General features: G+C 39.1%; 1 protein-coding gene across 1 annotated transcript; it reads right to left on the reverse strand.

The window, feature by feature from the left end:
* Positions 1-8,946: 8,946 nt before the first annotated feature.
* LOC109436899 (olfactory receptor 52M1-like) lies at positions 8,947-9,900 on the reverse strand. Its single transcript, XM_019715777.2, has one exon. The coding sequence runs from the start codon at positions 9,898-9,900 to the stop codon at positions 8,947-8,949; it is 954 nt and encodes a 317-aa protein (XP_019571336.2).
* Between the last annotated feature and the right edge of the window lie 12,635 nt (positions 9,901-22,535).

A 22,535-nucleotide genomic window follows, 5' to 3' on the forward strand; every position in this document is an offset into this window, starting at 1 on the left:
CAATCAGATCAAACCAGGTGTGTCCCTATTATCTGTCTAATAGCAGAGGTTTGACTGTCCTTTTCTTATACACTCATCACATGATTCAGGGAATCAGAGAAACTTCCAAAGTGCTATTGTCATCTAGGTGAAAGATAGTTGGAATATTGGTGAGATTGGTACAAGAAGCTGAGATTTTGGTAAGCTCTTCATCCAGCTGATGAGTGAAAAATTGAACCACAAATTTTGTGACCCAAAGGCTACTACCACATCTACTACTGAAATAGCCTCTATATCTCTTCTGATAAGTGGCCCCCATTCTCTGCCACTAATTAGCCCACTATTACCCAATGTTATTGGCTTTAAGTTGGACAGTTCCTCTTCTAAAAAGACTTATACCTTCCACTAAGTTTCTTTCTGACCCATACTAAAGGCCAATTACTTTAATGGACAATTGGCAAAGAAGCCTTCTGACATCCTTTATAAAAATTTATATCATCATGTAACTAACTTTTCATATGCATATGTCATTTATCTTAAAAGTAAAAACAAAACTCGTATTTATTCAATGAATAGAATATTATCTTTGGGCTATGGACTATGGAAACACCTTGACTCTTAAAATTGAGACTTCTGAAGCTAAAGAAAGTAGTTCCAATATGTAGTTGTAGAGTGTATTATTGTTCACAGATACTTACTAACATTTTCCTTTCCCAGCGAAGGATATTTCCTCACTCCAGGAATGTTAAATCTTTCTATGTGACTTTCTTTGGCCAGTGGGATTTTAGTGGCATTGAAATGTGTCACAATAATCAGAAACTTTAAAATGTGTTTGTGTAGCTTTGCTCAGTCTCTCTTGCTTTTCACCTCTGCTATAAGAATGAGCATGTTGCCAATCAGAGTTTTTCCTTCAACCTAGACCCGTGATGGAGCAGATGTGAATCTGACTCATAGCTTGGAACATAGCCACAGCTGACCCACAGTGTTCATGTAACATGAGCAAGGATGATTTTATTGTCTTTGAGATTTGGGAGTTGTTTTATAACATAACCCAGAGAACGCTGATTGCTGGAATTGTGAGTTCTTTCTTTCACTCCAACTCCTGACAGTTCAAAATTGAGTATTTAAAGAAAATCCACTATTTCTTCTATCAGCATACCCTAAAAAGGATACCAAATTTCATTTATCTTTCTGCTTTGTCTCCTAATGGGAATTCTCATAATTGAACATTCCTTCAGTTAGTTTTTAAAGAATTTCTCATGCAGTTTTTCATGAAGGCCTATTTAGATAACCACATTATTCTATTTTTTATTTTGTGACCCTTTTATTTCCTTAGTAATAATTAAAAGGAGTTTCTCCAATTGTAAGAAAAGAAGAAAACCTGAGGTTCTGTAAAAAGCATCTCCAAGCCCTCCAGGCACATGTTGTTGTGCCACAGCTTGACTCATAGGCACATGAAGAGTTTCAGTGGATCTCTTGTCAGTTCCCAAGTGTCTCAGTTCTCTAGACATTGAGGTAGGGCAATTAGGCAGCAAGGAAAAAAGTGGTATGAAACAAGGGATTGGCTATTAGCACCATTTTGGTCAATGGGGTGTTAGTAGATGTGGTACAAGCAGAGGCTTGAAATTTGCTTATACCGTGGGGCTTGCTGTCTTCTGACTCTACTGTGCCATGAGACTGTACTATGGTTAGCCCACTGGTCCAAGGAGATGCAAAGAAAGTGGAGCAGAGCTGCCTCATTAACTTGCAGCTTGAAGCAGAGCCTAACAGCCAAGCCCAACTTGGATCAGCAGATTTCCGGCTGACCTGCAGATGGATGAGCAATTAAATTGAGATCAGCAAAGTCATCTCTGCCATTCTCCTGATGTATAAGACATACATTTTATTGTTGTGTGTTGCTGAGATTTTGTGGATATTTTTCCACAGTATGTTCTGGAAATTCATTGTTTATCTGTCGTTGTTAATTAGTAAATTGAATATAATGAACTAAATACATCTTTCCTGGCTGCAAGATATGATTTGTCCCCATGTTTGGTGTAGGAATGACCTTGACTTTTAGGTGACACATACCTTCCACAGAGTGATTTTGTCCTGCATAGAAGTCTAAGAGTATACGAATTCAATTACCATACTTAAATTACCATAAAGCACACTTAGCTTTATTCACAAATAGTCAAAGGAGAGTTATTTCCTATTTTATATTAACACTGTATGCTTAGGTGGAACACTCATGAGAACAATGCATGTATGCTATTTTTAGACTTGAAGTTTACCATTACTTAAATACAAGATACAGAAAATGTGTTTGCACTGATTCAAACTTAATTGAACATTTTCAATCATTCTTGCACCCTACTTCTAGATTTTCTAGAGCCTGAGTATTTGTCAGTAAGTTGCCTAAACAATATCTCTACATGGTTCTTTGACTGACCCAGACATCCATTTTAGTTAGGACACCTCCAGCTCACTGATAGCTTTGAAATGCCCAAATGACAGAGTTAGAATACAGGTTAACAAAACAAGGAAGGCAAGCTTCAGTCTACATTTTAGCAAATACATTAGTAATAACCCAAACCCAAGATTTCTGGTCAAGATGGAGAGTGGGTAAATGTTGTGCTTGCCTCCTTTCATGACTACATTAAAATTACCACTAAACTATAGAACAACTATCATTAAGAATCACCTTAAGTCTAGCTAAATAGAAGTCCTACAACAGAAGAAGCCACCTCAAGACTGGAAAGAGGGGCAGAGATGTGGAACTGGCTAGTGCCACACCCATATGTGGCAGTTAAAAATTGGGAGAAATAGCTCAGCTGTGGAGGTCCCCCTGAAGAGCGAGGGGTCACAGCCCCAAACCAGGATTCCCAACCCAGGGTTCCAGTGCTGGAAGGAGAAGTCCCCATAAGTTCTGGGTGTGAAAATAGCAGAGATTGTGGCTGAGTGAGACAAATGCTGCTGGAGTCCCATTGTGCTCCTCTTAAAGTGCCTGTGCATGACTTACTCACTGACAAACTCACTCCCTGACAGACTCACTTGCCCTGAGCTCCAACACTGGGGCAATAGGTGGAAAGGTGCCAGGGATATATGGGGAGGAACTGAATTATCTGGCTTCAGGGTGAGGGCTGGAGGGGCAGCTTTCTTTCAGATAGAAGCGCTGGCAGAAGCCATTGTTCCTTTGCTGAACCCTCTCCTCACCAGCGTGTTGGTGGCTACAATAGCTGAGTCCCCATCAACCTGGCTAACACTATTTGCCTGGCCTGGTGATTCCCTGAGACTGTGCCCCACCTAACTTACAGGCTTACTCAAGCTGATTCCAGTGGCTTTTCCATACAAATGGCATATCTTAGCTCATGGTTCAGACTATCCTATCATCTCTCCTAGGTTCATAAACTCCAAACAATCAGCATCTGGCCTCAGCATATCCTGTACCTCTTGCTGAGCAGCCCCAAGTCCTGCTTTGGCAGCAGCTGGCTTTGGTTTGAGACTTGGCTTCTTGAGGCACCTTCAAGCACAGCATTGGTCATGGCCATTTGCAAATTGCTTTGTGGTTAATGCCAGGTGGCTCCAGCAGGGTACAGGCTGTGGCTAAACTTGGCCTGTGGCAGGGCCCCTCCTGGTAGGCCCCAGGGCTAGCATACCCAGTGGCCAACTTTGGACTGAGCCAGAACAACACCCAGTCACTTCCAAGGATTACATGCCCAAAGGCAGATACCAGAGCCCTACTAAAGTGAATCCTGCACCACAACTCCTCTACTGTAGTCAAGGCCAGTACTCACAACCAGTAATCCTGAGGATCAATCCCTTCCACTGACGTGCAAACAGCAACCAAGTCTCAACTACAACAGGAGGGCACACACAACGCCATAAGGAACACACCTGGAGCATCCAGCTCTGGTGAACAGGAAGACTGAGCCACTGGACTCCACAGGACACCTACTACATAAGGCCATTCTACTAAGACTGGGAGGCATAACAGCTCTGCCTAATACATAAAAACAAATACAGGGAGGCAGACAAAATGAGGAAACAAAGAAACATGTTTCAAATAAAGTAACAGAACAAAGCTCCAGGTAAAGAACTAAACAAAACAGCAATCTACCAGACATAGAGTTCAAAACATTGGTTATAAGACTGCTCAATAATCTCAGTGAGAACTTCAACAAAGAGATAGGAAACAAAAATGGAGATAGAAAACAAAGAGGAACCAATCAGAAATAAAGAATACAATAACTAAAATAAAGACTACATTAGAGGGAATCAACAGTAGATTAGATGAAGCAGAGAATCAAATCAGTGATTTTTGAATATAAAATAGCACAAAACACCCAAACAGAACAGCAAAAAGAATTCTAAAAATTGAGGATAGTTTGGGCCTCTGGAACATCATTAAGGGTATGTGGGGAGCCATGGTTACAGCTAACTCCCAGCCATTTATGCTTAACCTGTTTCCTCCCCTGAGGCAATTGTCTCTGCCTGCACCTGGAGGGTGCTTGCAACCTGCTCAGGAATGTGGTGGGAGCGGCCAGTTCCTGGACACAGAAGGCTGATGCCTATCAGGGCAATTGATAGGATAATTACTTTTGAGAGTTTCAGTGAATTTTGTATCCTCTATGTAAAAGTTAAAGAATTTACATTTGCTAAGATAATGCATACTTTCGTTGCTAAGTTGCACGTACTCAAACTGCTTATATGGGTGCAGTAAAATAAACTCGGTGGCTTCAGCATCACTGGAGCCTGATCGATCGCCATCATCATCATATGTGTGAGTGTCTTTTATTCATTCCCACTCCCCCATTCAGGAACTGATCGACTTGTGGCGGCTGGGCCGTCACAAGGGTACCAAGAGTCACATCATAGGGATACCAGAAGAAGAGAGACAAAGGAGTTTAAAGCTTATTTGAAGACATAATGATGAAAAACTTCCCTAGCCTGGTGAAGGAAATAAATATACAAGCCCAGGAAGTGTAGAGGTGGCAAACAAGATGAACCCAAAGAGACCCACATCAAGACACATCATAATTAAAATGCCAAAGGTTAAAGACAAAAACAAACAAACAAACACGAATCTTAATAGCAGCAAGTGAAAAGCAGTTAGTTACATACTAGAGAGCTCCTATAAGACTATCAGCTGATTTCTCATCAGAAACTTTCCAGGTCAGAGGGATTGGCATGAAATATTCAAAGTGGTAAGAGGTGAGAACTTACAACCAAGATTACTCTACTCAGCAAAGCTATTATTTAGAATCAAAGGACAGATAAAGAGCCTCCCAGACATTATTACTTTGTAACTACCAATTTGTTTTTATTAATCTCCTCCCCACCTTCACCCATCCTCCCAAACCTGCCCCCCCCATCCAGAGATCATCAAACTGCTTTCTGTCTGAGTTTGTTTCTGTTTCATTTGTTCATTTATCTTGTTGTCTAGATTCCACATCTAAGTGAAGTCATGACATTTGTCTTTCTCTGTCTGACTTGCTCCACTCAGTACAGTACCCTCTAGGTCCATCCATGTCGCAGATAACAAGATTTTATTCTTTTTTGTGGCTGAGTAATATTCCATTGTATAAATGTACCACCTCTACTTTATCCATTCGTCCACTAATGGACACCAGGTTGTCCCCATTCTTGGCTAATATAAATAGTTCTGCAATGAGCATATGGAGGCACACGTCCCCTCAAGTACTTTTTGGATTTCTCTGAATACCCAGAAGTGGGATTACTGGGTCTTTGTCTCTTGTTACAGCCTTTCTTTTAAAATCTATTTTGTCTGGTATAACTATTGTTACCCCAGCTTTATAAAAAAATTCCATTTGCATGAAAAATGTCTTTTTCCATTCCTTTACTTTCAGTCTGTGTGTGTCTTTTGATTTGAAGTAAGTCTCTTGTAGGCAGCATATGTAAGGGTCTTTTTTTCTTATCCATTCAGCCTCCCTATCTTTTGATTGGAGCATTTAAGCCACTTGCATTGTAAGTAATTGTTGTGGCAATAATTACATATCTATCGTTATTATTCATATTTTTGATCCTTTTTTTTCATCTTAAAGAAGTCTTTCTAAGATTCCTTATAATTCTGGTTTGATGTTGATGACAGTACAATGCCCCCACAACATTAGATGCATCTGAAAAGTTTTGGACAATCCAATTTGAGAATAACATTTGCTCCTCTGAAAATATACCCATCTGTTTCCTTATCTATATCATATGTCTATCTAATCTGTTTGCAGCACATGGTGAGATGCTTGTATCCCTTATAAGATTATGGCTCTCTCACTTTCATACCCAAATAACTTTAACAAACCCATGAGGAGCTACCATCATTACTTTCATGTTAAAGAAGAGGAAACTGAGGCTTAGATTGTGCAACACATCTCAAGTCTGACAGGTATTGGTTCAGATCCATCTCTGCCATTTATTGTAATTCCAGAGCCCAAGTTCTTAACCACCGGTGCCACACCACCCTGGAAAATGAGCATAAAAATGCCTCCTCCCTCAAATGTTCTCTAATCTTCACTTTTCCATGAAGACTTGAAGGCTCAAAAGGGGCTGATGACAGTGTCTTTTACTCTCACCTGGGGGGTGGGGTGGGTGATAAAAAGGGAACAGAGATATTTGTGTGAAGGAGAAAGAAGATGTTTTTTTGAAAAAGAGATTCAATTATTGGACTTACGTCACATCCCTATAGTGTATTCACCACTGTATATATTCCCTTCCATCCTGTTCTGAGATGGCCCCTTCACCATGAAAGAGTGCAGCCATGGCTACAGTTGACAATGGGATTATAATGCTCTACTGTAACTAAACTCAAACCCTGAGTCCGATAGGCATAGGTGTTGTCATGCGTAATTGTCCCCAGATAGAGCAGGAGCACACATACGGGTGGTATTTTCTCTCTTTTACCCCTAATGCTTCAATACCGTATGAAGAAGCTAGAGATGATTGGTCTGTGGTCTTGGTCTGTGGTAGACCCAGAAGACCATCTAGAGAGAAACACCTTATTATGGGATTTCTGAGATTTGGCTAGAAAGTTAGTACTAATCCTACTGAATGCAATGAAGTCCAGGTTGAAAGCCCTGGATCTCCATATACATGCTCTGCTTACATACTATAAATGGACTTTAGGCATTATGCCGAAGAGCATAATGACAAAGGAAATGATAAAGGTTCCTTGTCATTTCCCTCAGCATTGGTGTCACTGATGGATTTGAATATCATTTTTTTCTGCATTTTCTCCAAAGCCCAGGGTCATGTTTAGGAGATAACTCTGTAAAATAAGCTTCTAACTCTGAGGCTTCTATAGTATCTTTTCATCAACTCCTAATAACAATCAGCAGAAGAATTGACTCTGGGTGGTGAACACACAATGTGCTATATAGATGATGTATTACAGAATTGTACACCTAAAATTATGTAACTTACTAACAATTGTCAACCCAAAAACTTTAAAAAAATAGAAAAACACCAGCAGGTAGATTACATTTGGCATTAAAATTATGTTCATAATTTTATCTTCATAATAATTGGGTTCATTCAAACCCAATAAATGGACTTGGGTTTGGCACTGGACTCCAGGGCCCTTGATAAGGAGATGGGGGATGAACACCCGTCACTCAAAAACAATGCAGAAAAATAAATATGGCCCGGCCGGCCTTAGGTCTAGGAATAGGATTCTGAGGAAACAGAAATTTGAAACTCATTAGGATTTTAAGCTAAACTTTAAAAAAGAGTATGATATTCTAAGTTTTCCTTTTTTTTTTTAAATTTTAATATAAGGCTTGAATTTTAGCTCTGGCTTCTTTAAATTATATTTTCAAAATACTAAGGTGATTTATTCTTAACCTAAGGTAAGTCACCTTGGCTTTCTTAGATTTTGTAATGGTTTTAAACTGAGGTTAAATGCACATTTTAAAGTCTGAAATATTTTAGAACTAAAATGGACATACCATAATTCTGAATCACTACAATTGGGAGTGATTGCTTTATTCTGTTTTTCATGCATTACTACAAAACTTCTGTAGGTTTCTAGCCTGAAATAATTTCATTATGGAACTTCTATGATCAATATAAAAAGGGTCAAAATATAACATAAATATGAAGCAAGAATTCTCCAAAGACAGATCTGAAGTTATTTCAAGATTTGTATCTGCCGGTGGGTCTCTATTTATTCTCATCACCTTTACTCCATTCTCTACCCAACCTCTTCCATGTTAATAATCTCTATGTAATTTTATTACTATTTCATTGTAGCTGCTGTCTTTTATGTATCCCATTCCAGGGCCTCCAAAATGAAATCTAATGTCCTTCTCTGTCTCCTCCTCCCTGCTCCCCATTAACTATTATTAGGAAAAGATGTGGGATATTACATTTTCATCTATCTTTATAAATGGGGGAAATGACCAGGCTTTAACTCCCGTTAAAAGTAAGGTCTCATTAGATTAAGATTTCTCACTTTCATATCATCTCCATCCTCAACAAAAGGCCTTTTCTGTGGGAAGCCAATAGGATTGGAAAAGCTTGCCAACACAGTTGAATTTTTCCAGACCTTTACTAATAGAATTTGTAAACTGTCTTCAAGAAGGTGTTAGAGTATAATTTTACTGTCTAGCAATTGTGCAAAACACTCTTCAAAGAAAAACTTAAAATCCTTTACCAAAAAAGATAGAAACAATCCTACTTCTGTGGTCTGTATACTTATATCTATTGTACTTAATTTTATGATGTCAAAAGGAAAAGGGATTTGTAGTACAAAAACTCATGCCCTGATTTCTCCTTTCCATTATCAGCTATTACCCTCTCCACTTTCAGAAAATACATACATGGTCAAATAGAATATATTCCAGCAATCCTCATAGACACTTATCTCCACAACTCAGGTAAGGTCTAGTTGCTTGGGTCTTATTGCATGAGTTTACCCAGTCAGTCTTTTCCTGTCACCCCTAAATATCTGTATGTTCTATAGATGCAGAATGGTCACTTGAGTTGAGCTGCTGCCTTAAGAAAGTGGAGAAGTCTCTCTCGAATCTGTTTGGTGCGGACAGCATAGACAACCGGGTTGAGAATGGGTGGGATAAGGAGGTAAAAGTTGGCCAAAAGGATATGAATATGGGGAGGCACATGATGGCCAAAGCGGTGAGTGAGAGAGGAAACAGCAATAGGAATATAGAAGACAAGGATAGCACAAATGTGAGAGCTGCACGTCCCTAAGGTTTTAAGCCTAGCCTCAGGGCTGGCCAGCCCCATTACAGCCCTGAAAATCATCACATAGGAGGCAGTGATGGCTAATGAATCCAGGATCAATACTAGGAAGCCAATTCCCATTCCATATAAATCATTGACTGTTGTGTCACCACATGCCAAGGTGACCATGGCCATGTGTTCACAGTAGGAGTGGGCAATGATTTGGGTCCGGTAAAAGGACAGCCTCAGGCGAATCATCAGGGGCAGGGGTCCAATGTAGAGTACTCCACGGAGGAGGGCAGCCAGGCCCAAACGACCCACCACTGTGTGGGTGAGCACTGAGGCATGGTGTAGTGGGTCACAGATGGCCACATAGCGATCAAAAGCCATGGCAAGGAAGATACCTGACTCAACAGTGGCGAAGCAGTGTATGAAGAACATCTGGGTCAAGCAGGCATTGAGGCCAATGTTGTGGGCACTGAACCAGAAGATGCCTAGCAGTTTGGGCATGGTAGAGGTTGACAGGACCAAGTCAATGACAGCCAACATGCACAGGAAGAAGTACATGGGCTGGTGCAGGCTGCGCTCCACCTTTACCACAGCCAGGATGGTGACATTTCCCACCACAGCCACCAGGTACATAGAGCTGAAAGGGATGGAGAGCCAGATGTGCAGGGACTCCAACCCTGGGATGCCAGTGAGCCAGAAAGAAGTAGGCACCATGCACGCATTATTAGGCATGAACATATTTCACTGTGGGGAGTATCCAAGGGACAGGAGTTCTTAAGATTTAGATTTTTACTTCTATGAGAGATGTTGCCTCTGAAACTGTAGACTACTGGCTCTTATTTCCGTCCTGGGCAACTGGTGGAACCTATAATAAAGAAGAATTCTGAATGCCTACTTGAAAATTGACATATTACATATGTTATAAAAGAAACTATGCATGAAAACACCCACAGGTAAATGTAGAAACAAGCATTCTATGATTTCTACTGCTAAATTGCCCTACTCCATTGTAGAAGGCCTCAAAATTGTTCATCCCCTTTGCCCCAGTAATTTTACTTTGGTAAACATTTTCTAAAGAAAATGGAAAATACAGAAAAGTTCTACATGCAATGATTAACTGTAAATCCATGTAACATGTTTAGCCCAGTGCCTTCTCATCACTTTATAAATAGTAATATTAACACTGTCAATAATAAATATTGAGTAGCTATTTGCAAGCATTGATTTTATAATATAAGGAAGAAATATGTTCAAACATAAAGCATTGTTTAAATTCTAGTACATCCATTCGATGAATTTAATTTATATTTATAACATTTTTAGAGCGATGTATTTACCTGGTAAAATGTTTACATCTTATTTCAGTTAAGTAAGGGTATGGCAAGAGGCAGATTAAATTATAATTTCATTAAAATATATGTGTGTGTCATGTAGAAAAACACCTTCAATGTAAAAGCACACACTTTTAGTCTTCTTCCTCTTTTATATGTCAATATTCTGTCTTTTAAAAATGGCCAAGAGCTTTAAAAATCTTATAAGTTATCAAAAACCCAATCAAAAACATAATGGGACAATTTATTAAGAAAAATATATTAGTGAGGTACAATTCCCTTTACTCTAATGGTTTAACACTGGTTTTGTCAGATTGTCAAATCTAATTGACTTCTTCAAAGATTACTTGGAACAGGACCTAATTTCTCAAAAAAAATTTTTTCTCTCATTTAAGGTTGCCCAGATTTCATGTTTAAAAAAATGAAGAACAGCTAGAGTAAACCGTTTTTAAGGAACTTTAAGGACAGATCCCATTAAACTTTCTGACAATCTGGCATTGCATATAATTTTAGATAAAAGAGGCACATATTTTTATGAGCAAATCCCACTGGATGTTTTGCCCATTAAGTGACGATAGTGTTTACAAAGAATGGGCTGACATTAAGTGATTTACTTCAAATCACAGAGGCAGTCAGGAGTAGAACCTTGGTTAAATTCAAGGTTTCCTTTTCTCCTTGACTCTTCCTTCACTACACCAAGCTGCCTCTCTAGACCACATAACAGACATTTAAGGGAATCTACCAAAAAAAAAAAAAAAAAAAAAAAAAGAAAAGAATGGGCTGACAGAGACTAAGAAGGATGTGATCAGTAAAAGAGTTCTGTTGCCTGTTTTCTATTCTTTGAAGAGACAGGGAGGAGCAGCACTAAAGTTCTGGCCATCGCTTGTAAAATCCTTGTCCACTTCTTGCTCTTTTTCCTCTCGCTAAGAATCTAACAATGGCTCCCATTGCTTCACATCCTCAGGGTCTAGGACCTGAGAGCACAGGGTCTAATTTGGGTCCTGCCCTGTCTTGGGCTTGCAATTCTCATGTTTCTCATCAGATTCTCAGCAGAGTCAAATCTCAGACTCCCCACATACACCATCTGACTTTCTTCACACAGCTATGTTTTGCTGAGAGGTTTCACCACCTTCTTGGTTTTTACCCAGGCAAATATCCCCCATCCTTTAAGGCCCATCCTAGGTCTTCCCTCCTCCACAAAGCTTTTTTTGGTATCTCTGTTCTATACCAGAGTGGGCGGCTAAGTAGTCACTGAATTCTCCCCAATTGTCTCCAATAACCCATTTACATTTTAAATATTCCTGTTTAAAATATAAATAGCAATTACATTTTTATATCAAATAAGCAAAATAAATGTGCCTACGTAACTTCAGGGATTCCTAATTCATGCTCCAACACACAGTTAATTTTACATTTACAAGTTTTCTTACTTCTGGGTCAGGCTTTGACTGGGTGTTGAAAAAAAAGTTTTGTAAACTTTAAAATGGTTCACAACTGTTGTTTTACATTAACTCTTACTGACTTCAGCAATTCTGTGAATTGGGTACTTCAACAGTAGTAATAATGTGTGTGAAGTCACTTTCTCAGGGATCAAATGGAAGTTTCTGTGGATCTACAGGATAAGATAGGAAAGGGAAAGAGGTCCTGGGAAGCAACACCACAGGACCAGCCCAGGGCACCAGCTTTGTCAGCTACCAAACAAGTTTTCCCTCTCCAGATCTTCATGTCACTCTGTGTTTGGGCAAATTGCCTAACATCTTAAAGTCTCAGCCCTTTTCATAAGAGAAATGGGGAGAATACCAACTGCAAAGGATAAGTATACTATAAAGAACAAATTAAATGGGAGGCTCTTGGCACATGGCAACAGTTTCCTTTCCCTAAATTCACCATGGTGAATAGACCAGAAATTTACATTCTGCAGATTGGAATAGTTTCCTGTGTCTCTTTGTTCCACGGAACATCTTTGAGGATGCCTCGAAAGTCCACGAATTGTAGAGATGGAACAGTGATTTAAGGGGAACACTAGTCAATATACAATTTTATCTCATAACAGAGTAAATGTCTGAAGTGTTCTCTAAAAATATTGTGATGAACCACCATTCTAAAGCAGAAAGGGGCCTAATTACTGAATGTCAGGGTAGCTCAAAATAGTAGCTACTCATCACAATTGGATGGACTTAAGCCCAGATTTCTAACTTTGATTTGTGTCAGTTTAATCAATGAAGTTGTTTTAGGCTGGGACAAAGAATGTGAACATGTGTATAAAAATAAAGCTACCAAGTTGATAATTGGCATCTTAAGTGGTGGTTTTTACTAGGTTGTGGCACCTAAGTTGTGTTATTTTAAGCTTCTGGAACAGAACATTCCAGAGAAATTTTTTGTGTCATCTCACATGAGGGCATGCTTACCTGGACACTACTGACGTGCCTGTAAGTTCTGGAAGAGGTATTCTGATGGCGGGTCTGAGGCTCCTGAGAGATGCTTTGTTGTGGTGAAATAAACATGGATTAGAAGCAAGACCCACTTAAGTTCAAGTACTAACTCCACTGTTTCTGGCTGTGTGACTTAGGAAGTGCAATCTCTCTGCCTCTATTTTCTATGCTATTTCCCAGTCTGTGAAATGAAGTGTACATCTCTAGCTATATTAGAGATATTTCACGTAGTAAATGAACTGTTTCTAATGTGTGTGTATGCATGCGCACAGGAGGTCAAATATTGGGATGCCTGGCCTCTGGAATAGGCATTGTATTCCCTTCTTTACTGACTCCTCACTTCTGTTTTTTGTCCCCTTCCACAGAACAGACACAGTGTTTTATTTCCATGTGACCGTGGTGACTCCATATTCTTCTTTCCCAGCTGTATGAATAGCACTATAAACATGGATATAATCAATTGAAGAGACCAGTGATGGTGTAAGGATCAGCTCAGGAGAGAAGGTTGCTTGATTGGAGCAGAAGACAAGAGGCCAAATCAGGCTGGAATAGTCCAATCTTTCCTCTTGTGTTATGGAGTGCACTAGGTAATAAAGCCTTGGGATTTCTCTTCTTTGATTCATGATCCAGGCCAAATTATGTTCACTGTATTTCCTTTACTTTTGACTAGAACTGTGAAGATAAGCCCTGGATGGACTAAAAATCAAATGTAGTTTCTGAAAATTAGAGTCTGTTTCCAATGACTGGTTCCAATCTCTGGAATGTACTTACCCATTGGGGTGCTGTCCACACAGCTAGCTTTAAGCTTTGTTTCTAACAATGATCACCTCTTGTCTGAATGCTTAGGCAAATTTAGTTCAGTCAAGGGAGGCCATGGCCCTGATCTCTTCACTATTTTATCGTGTCCCCTTCTTTATCCAGGTGCTGAAAATAGCCAGTTATGTCCCAAGGGTTGCACAGAGAAACCTGTGCCCTTCCCTCTGGATCTTTAGTTACTCCCTCTGGGGAGTAGTGTTCACTTCTTAGCCCACTCTATCTCCCAGAACTAGATTATAGACTTATTTCTATCCTCCTGCTGGGGCTCTTGGTAGGCCCCCAGGTCTCTAACTGTCCTCTCCTCAGGGCTCGGTTTTCAAAGACTCCAAGAGGGACATTGGGAGAGTTCACAAGAGAAGGGCAGGGAGGGAAAAAGAACATAGGATAAAGTAGAACCATATGAACACTTTTATTTTTATTAATTATTGCTTACATTATTTAAAAAACTGTTAATATAAAACCTTGGCTATACATATAAAGAAGAAAATTACTTAAATACAAACGTTATGCTTCTAGTTTTTTCAATGCGTGTTTGCTTAAAAATATTTATGATCACAAGTTACAATAGTTTGTGTCCATGTCTGTGGTTACTTTAACCTACACTTCTCAGAGTAGTGAAAAGGCTAGTTTCAGTTTTCCCACTATACCGAGTGGCACAGACATATGTGTCGATCTTCTGTTTCTGCTCAGTCTTAGGATAGATTCCCAGGGAATATTATTGACCATTGCGCAGGCCTCGCAAATGCTCTTATCAAATTGCTTTCTGAAACTGTTTGTACACCTTGTGTTTAACCTAGCATTAAGTGAGTTTATTTGCTTAATTGTCTTGTAGTAATTTTTAAAGTATCCATTACATTGATGAACAAAACAAAAATAGTTTTCATTTTTTTGATTTCTACAGAGTGAACATGTCAATATTTGGACAATTTGTGGCCAATGTATTTTGAACAATTTCTTTCCCCACTTTTTTTCTGCCATATACTTAGTATTCCTAAATAAAGCAGGGAGAATGATTTTAGGAAATATGGGAAAGATTTAATGTTTTCTATATAAAGTTCTGACATATACAAGGAGGGACTTTTATGGTCACTGTTACTAAATCATAATATTCCATCTTTATTATGGGAAACCTCAGTGAGATTTCCTAATTATTCACACAATGTTTTCTCTTTTCTGTATCCTTGGTGTACCCTTATTTCCAAGTCCTGAACTGTATCCTCCTCAATGGCCTCATTGTCCCTTCTGTCTTGGCTATCATTCTGCTCTCCACTACTTAGGTGCCATTTTGAAACTGCAAAATTGATTATTCACACTCCAAATAACAAAATGCTTTTTGTGATTGCTCTTTCTATCTAGCTTTAGATTTAATTTTCTAACCATTTCTGGGAAATCTGTTTCAATACACATTAAAATCCTCAAGTAATCCTAGATTATTGCTCTCTCCCTGCTGCAGACTCAAATGAAAGGAATTGTTAAAAGCTTAGAAGGTGAGGGGATTAGAAAGCACAAACTGGTAACCACAAGATTGCCATGGGGATACGAAAGTCAGTTTGGAGAATACAATCAATGTTGTAAAGATTATGTAGGGTATCTGATGGACACTTGTCTTGTTAGGGAGACCACTTCATGGGCGGTGTAGGTGCCTGATCACTGCACTGTACACTTGAGGATGAAGCTGAATAACAATGAAGGTCAACTATAATTTAATATACATATGGTCACAGGATGTGGAGTACAATGTAGGGAACAGAGTTAATGGAACTGTAATAGCTATATATGATGTCAGAGGGGTAGTAGATTGGGGGAGAGGGGTTATCACTTTGTGAGGGGTGTAAATGTCTATTACATTTCAGGTGTTTTGTACACCTGAAACTAATTTTTTTTTTTTTGAACATTTTATTTATTCCTGTAGCTTATATTGTTGTCAAACATTCACAATACATACAGATAGAAATCCCACATAACTGATTATCATAATAATTTTATGCAGTAAATATTTAGCTATACTTACATATTTGCCAATTTTTTTCCATTTCTTACTGAAATTGAATCTTCCACCAGGGCTTATTTTCCTTCTGCCTAAATAACTTTTTTTTTATTTTTTTTTATTTTTTTTTAATTTTTTTTTATTTTTAATTAGTTTCAGGTGCACAAGACAAAGCAAAACTTAGACGTTTATCATTTATATCCCTCACACTGTGTGAACCCCCCTCCCCCCATCCACTATCCCTCTGTACGTTCCCAAAACCTCTCACCTTCCCCTTATCCCCACCCCCCCGCCCCTCTAGCAACCCTCTGTTTTTCCTCCATGTTTCCAAAACTGTTTCTGATTAGTTCATTCACTTATTCTTTTCTTTAGATTCTGCATATAAGTGAGATCATATGGTATTTGTCTTTCTCTTTCTGACTTATTTCACTTAACATAATGTTCTCTAGGTCCATCCATGTTGTTGCAAATGGTAAGATTTCTTTCTTCTTTATGGCTGCGTAATACTCCATTGTATAAATGTACCACAGTTTCTTAATCCAGTCATCTACTGATGGGCATTTCGGTTGTTTCCAGGTCTTGGCTATTGTATATAGTACTGCAATAAACATAGGAGTGCATAAAGATTTTTGAATTGGAGTTTTGGATTTCTCCGGATAGATACCTAGGAGTGGGATTGCTGGATCATAAGGTAGTTCCATTTTCAGATTTTTGAGATATCTCCAAACTGCTGAAACTAATTTTTAAAAAATCTTAGTCATAATTGGAAGGATATAGAGATTTATGTGAGAGAGAGGAGTTAAGTCTGATTCTAAAGCTCCTTCCTACCTCCCCCACTAGGTTTAGTGAGATATAATCAGCCTATAATGTTCATTTAAGGTATAGTATGATTTGATATACATATGTATTGTCAAATGATTACCACAATTAAACTTAGTTCACACATCTAGCACCTCACATAATTATTTATTTTTTTTTGTGGTGAGAACATTTAAGATCTACTCTCAACAATTTTCAAGTATATGATACAGTATTATTAACTACAGTCACCATGCTGTACATTAGATTCCCAGAACTTAGTTATCTTATAACTGAAAGTTGTACCCTTTAAAAAACATCTCATTTCCTTCAAACCCCAATCCCTGGAAACCACCATTCTCCTGTTTCTATGAGTTCGACTTTTTAGATTCCACACATAAGTGAGATCATGTCTTTCTGACTTATTTCACTTAGCCTAAAGCCCTCAAGGTCCATCTATGTTGTCACAAATGGCAGGATTTTTCTTTTTTTTATGATTGTATATTCTTACTTGCATATATGATTGCACATATATACTACATTTTCTTTATCCATTCATCAGTTGAAGGGCATTTAGATTACTTCTGTGTCTTGGTTATTGTGAATAATGATGGAATGAATGTGACGGTGCAGATAACTTTTCAGATAATGATTACATTTCCTTTAGATATATACTCAGAAGTGTAATTGCTGGTTCATGTGGTATTTATCTTTATTTTTTTTAAGGAATCTCTATACTGTTTTGTTGCGTCCTGCACAACACAAGCAGTGGGGAAAGCGAGGGAGGCGGCAAGGGCTAAATTCTATTATAGAAATAAAGAGACCAGAGACACTGAATGCAAAGAAACCACAGAGGACCAAGGGACTCACAGCCTCAAGGGACTGGAGCCCCGAATCGGGTCGTCGTGGGTATTTATTGTTTTTTTACAATAGGCATCACATGATTCTGGGCAGGGTCTGCAAAACTCTCACACCACTGATACAATTAGCATATTTCCAATACCCAATCATATTGTCCCAAAGCAACCTGTGCATGCTGTCCCCACATGATCAAGGTGTGGTGTGTACAACCCCTGGGGGAGTAGGTTTCTCAGAGCAATTACCTCATGAGCTAAGCGGGAAGCGAGATAAGTTCGCTCAGTTAACGTTCCTTAGCACAATAGGGTGCCGGACATCAGAAGCATGCGTCAGCAGCTTCCAGAAAGCATTGGAGGAGGGGCATCCCTCCTAGTTTCGCATTAACTCATGGGGGTCCCTGGGGTCCTGTCTGGCTTAAGTCGTTCCTCCCTTGAGGAATCTTACTCATCTTTGACCGCAGACCCAGCATACTGGGACCAAGAGAGGAAACCTATAAAACTCAACCCCTAAGAGGGACAACCCCACAACCCTCTTTCCTTAAGGAAAGGATGGTAGGGACAGGTTAGGGTGCTGTGTGACAACACTGTTTTCCATAGTGGTTGTATTAATTTACATTCCAACAGTGCACAAGGTTCTTTTTTCATTATATCCTTGCCAAAACTTATCTTATGTCTTTTTAATAATAGTCATCCTAACAGTTGTGAGGTTTTAATTTGCATTTCCCTGATGATTAGTGATGTTGAGCATGTTTTCATGTACTCATTGGCTATTTGTATGTCTTGTTTGGAAAAATGTCTATTCAGTTCCTCTGCACATTTTAAATAAGATGATGATGATGGTTTCCTGTGGGGTAGGATTTTATGTGAGTGAGGTGCACAGAACATTGAGGGTGCCTATGAGTCACTTGGGGGAATCCACATGAAAGACATCTCCAATGCTCATGAGTGGGCTGTCTGATGAAATCTGGAATGCAGTTAGTAGAATCTGCATTCCTTTGATGCTCAGAGAACCCCAGCCACTCCCTGATCCCCAGCTGTTGAGCACTTCTCAGAATTATGGATGGGACGAGTAAGAAGTGGTCCTCTTTGGCAGCCTCCCCCTCAGCTGGAGTAGCCTGGCACTCAAGTGGTCTTATTTTCTGCTGTGGGGAAGAGCATGGGCTGAGAAGTTCTCTCTTGGCACTGAGCTGTGTTACCTCGGGGAAAGGGAACATGAGTAAAGTGAAATCATTTTTCTTACCCTCTTCAATTCTTCTATTCCCCCTCACCCCCTTATGGTATGCTATTACTTGTCTGTTGGACTCCTGGACTTCCACAAAGGTGCTCTTATCTGTAGGTGACTGTCAAAATTGTTGTTCTTTGGGGAGAAGACAGTCGATAACTCCTATTTTGCCATTTTGATGATATTATTCCATAAAGCTCTTTCTCTTAAGGTATAATCTTTACTCTGCAACTAACAAGTTAGAATGGTTGAACATATGACTATGGGAAATTTAATTTTCTAGTACCATAAAAAGAATTTTTAAAAAAGAACTTTTAGAAAATACTTCAGTTAGCACATTGCCTGACAAAGAATAATTGCCCAATAATCGTCAATGTTAATACAGTTACGCATCACCTAATGACGGGGATACATTCTGAGAAATGCAGTGTTAGGTCATTTCATTTTTGTTTAATCATAGAAAGTACTCACACAAACCTAGATGGTATAGCTTACGTAGGCTATATGGTACAGCATATTGCTCCTAAGCTACAAACCTGTATAGCATGTTACTGTACTGAATACTGCAGGCAATTGTAATACAACGTAAGTGCTTGTGTATCTAAACATAGAAAAGGTGTGTATCTAAACATAGCAAACATAGTAAAAATGTGGTACACAGTACTTTTATATGACTGGCATCACAGTAGGTTTGTTTAATCCAGTTTGTTCCACAAGTGACTAAACTGTTGCTACTACTGACCCCCTAGGACCAAACAAGAAGCCCAGCATTTAGTTGGTTCATTTGGATTTTGGAGAATGCATATTCCACATCTGGGAATACTGCTACCTCCCATGTATAAGACTACCCAAAAGAATGCTGTATTTGTGTGGAGATCTGAGCAAAAGCAGGCCATGCCTGAGTTACGAAATGTGGCAGCTCTCTCAGCACTTGTCAGCCTTATGACCCTCACTCAGATATGATTTTGGAAGTGTCTCCTACCCATACTTGTGCGTACTGGAGCTTACGGCAAAAGCCCATGAGTACCTCCCAGCAGTGACCATTGGTATTTTGAACTGGAAAATTCCCAGGTGTTGCCGCCTTGTACACACCATTTGAGACACTCATTAGCCTACTATTGAGCATTAACTGAGACTGCCTCGATGACTGATCGACATAAAATAAACATGAAACCTGAGATACCCATAAAGTCTTGGGTGATGTCAGAGAAATATTAATAAGGAAGGGCCCAGAAGAGTTCCATAATTAAATGGAAATAGTTTATATAGGAGCATGCTACCTGGGGAATGCAAGAAGTTGCCCAACATATTCATAAGTAGGTCACCTCTTTTCCTCTAGAACGGACTTAGGAGCCAGACGGACTTTGGAGCCAGAACCAATTGCCACATGAATAGTGCCCTGTGAACAGCTCTTAACTTCTTAACTGAACAACAAAGAGCTGCTTGGTTTACATATGGCAGTTCCAAGATGAATGGACAGCATCCTGTTTGGAAAGCTGCTACGTTAAGATAGAGATGGAAAGATTGAATGAAGAAGGTAAAAATAAATGGTCTCAACGGGCTGAACTGCATGCTGTTTTTCTAGCAGTGATGGAAGGTTTGAGCAATGGTAAAAGTCCCTACGTTTGGGTTTTTACTGAGACATGGGCTGTAGCCAGTGGCCTAGTTGTATGATCACGTAGGTGGGCAATGGAAGGCTGGATTATTACAGGGATGCCTGTGTGGGGCACTGCCCCATGGATTCACTCTGGGAATTTAATGGGTGCATTAAATACAGTCAATAATATTGTAATAACTATGTATGTCTCAGATGGTTACTAGATTTATTGAGGTGATCATTTCATAAGTTACATACATGTCTAATCACCTGAAACTAATATAATATTGTACATCAATTGTAATTGAAAAAAAATTAGAACAATGAAGTGTTAAATCTCTAGCCAGGTTAAGAAAAAAAGTAACAAATTACTAATACTAGAAATGAAAGAGGAACCATCACTACTGATACCATGAATATTAGGATAATAAAGGAGTATTTTGAATAAGTTGACGCTCATCCATTTGATAATCTAGATAAAATGGGCCAATTCCTTGTGAGATAATCTACCAAACTCAAGGAGAAATACATGTGAATGTGGTTATTAAAATAATGAGTCAACAATTAATAACCTTCCAAAACAAGGCACCTGGCCCAGATGGGTTTACTCATGAGCATAGGTGCAAAAATCTATACCAAAACATTAGCAAACCGAACCCCACAATGCATAAGAACATGCACTGCAACCAAGTGAGTTTTATTCTAGGTATCTCAACATTTGAATAAATTCCTGTAATTAATCACATCAACAGGTTAAAAAAAACCATGATAGTAACAGATGTAGAAAACTCATTTGACAACACGTATTCATAATACTCTTAGAAAACTAGGAAATGAAAAATGTACAATTTGAAACTAGGGTACACGAATCCCAAACTTTTGCTTTTTACCACTACTTATGTAAATCTCAGGAAATTAGTTAGCCTCTCTGTGCCTCAGTTTTCTTGGTCTGAGAAGTGGGATTATAAGAGCGCATTTCTCATAGGGTTGTTTGGGTAAAAAAGGAAGGAGAAAAGCGTTTGGGAGACGATAGCCAGAGGAACCAAAGAATAGCAGCACAAGGCAGTAAGGAAATGAGAACGTGAACCAAGAAAGGAGAACTTGGTGATGCTGGGATAGTGAATTTATTCAATGACTAAGAATTAAAAGGATTTTTTAATGTTAATTGACATTATAACGCAACATTGACCCAGTCATTCTGACATTTGAATTAACAAAGACATCCAAGTGGTATCTAGTCAAGTCTCAGTGGGTCTATGAGGATGTATATCGGAAGGGGTGTCTCATCTAGCTGTACCATCCACAGCTGCTTCAGGCTCTAACAAGTCTTCCATGTGCTGGAAAACAGAAAAAAGTGGACTACCAATGGCCCTGTGTAGGGGCAGATATAGGGAGGCTGAGGATTGAGTAATTTGAGACTTAGAGAAAGTTTATTAGTGGGATGAGTAATATGCGGGGAGTTCAGGATGGGATAAAGGATGCAGGAAACTCGCAAAAGGAGTGAAACTCAGGATGTGTATCAAGGAAGAAATGATAAAGAAAACTCAGGTTTAGGGATAACTTGATCAAGGACATGTGTCTAGTAAGTGGCAGTACTGACAGGTGTGGGCTCATGTCTATGCTCTTAACCACGGTGGCACACCACTTCCCTCAGCAACAAGCATGAGCTCAAGTTTGATCCCAGATCCCCAATCCTGGCTCTCCTGGCTCTACCACGTATAAGCTGGGAGGATTTTGGCAAAATGCTTTACCTATACTGAGTGTCAGTATTCCCATTTATGGATGAGAAAACTAATCTTCAGACTTCAGAGATGATGTATTCATGGCACTCAAATGGTATTTATTCCTACACACTGCAATTCAATTCCTGATCTAACAAGCTTAAATTTTTTTTGTTTGTTTTCAGAATTGCACATGAACAATAGCTTATTTCAGAGTAAGAGTAACCCAACTCATTGATAAGGTTATAATCCAGAAATCCAATATTTAATTTATAAATAGACAGTGAACTCTTTTGGGTCCCTGGTATTATTATGTTGGCCTAAGGAACATGTTCTCTTCATCTTGATTGACCTACATGGGAAGCCAGTTGTAAGATAGGGTTGACTGGGTGAAGATATAAAGCCAAAACAGCACATTCAAGTGAAGGATTAAAATTTTTGATGACCCCAAGCTTGAGGATTTCCTTTGTGTTGTGGAGCTCAATCTGCCATTGTTATCTCTTCCTTGGGGCAGGACACCCTCTCCTGGACAGTTAGAATGAGCACGGACCATACTTGCTTCTGATTCATCTCTGCTTCCAAGGCTGAATATGTATCTGACTTATTTAATAT

The sequence above is a fragment of the Rhinolophus sinicus genome, chromosome 14 (genome assembly GCF_057876585.1).
Source record: "Rhinolophus sinicus isolate RSI-liver-muscle chromosome 14, RSI-T2T, whole genome shotgun sequence".
NCBI lineage: Eukaryota > Metazoa > Chordata > Mammalia > Chiroptera > Rhinolophidae > Rhinolophus > Rhinolophus sinicus.

Excerpts from the sequence above, each read along its gene's own strand:
- LOC109436899 (XM_019715777.2), bottom strand. The coding sequence starts at position 9,900 with ATGTTCATGCCTAATAATGCGTGCATGGTGCCTACTTCTTTCTGGCTC.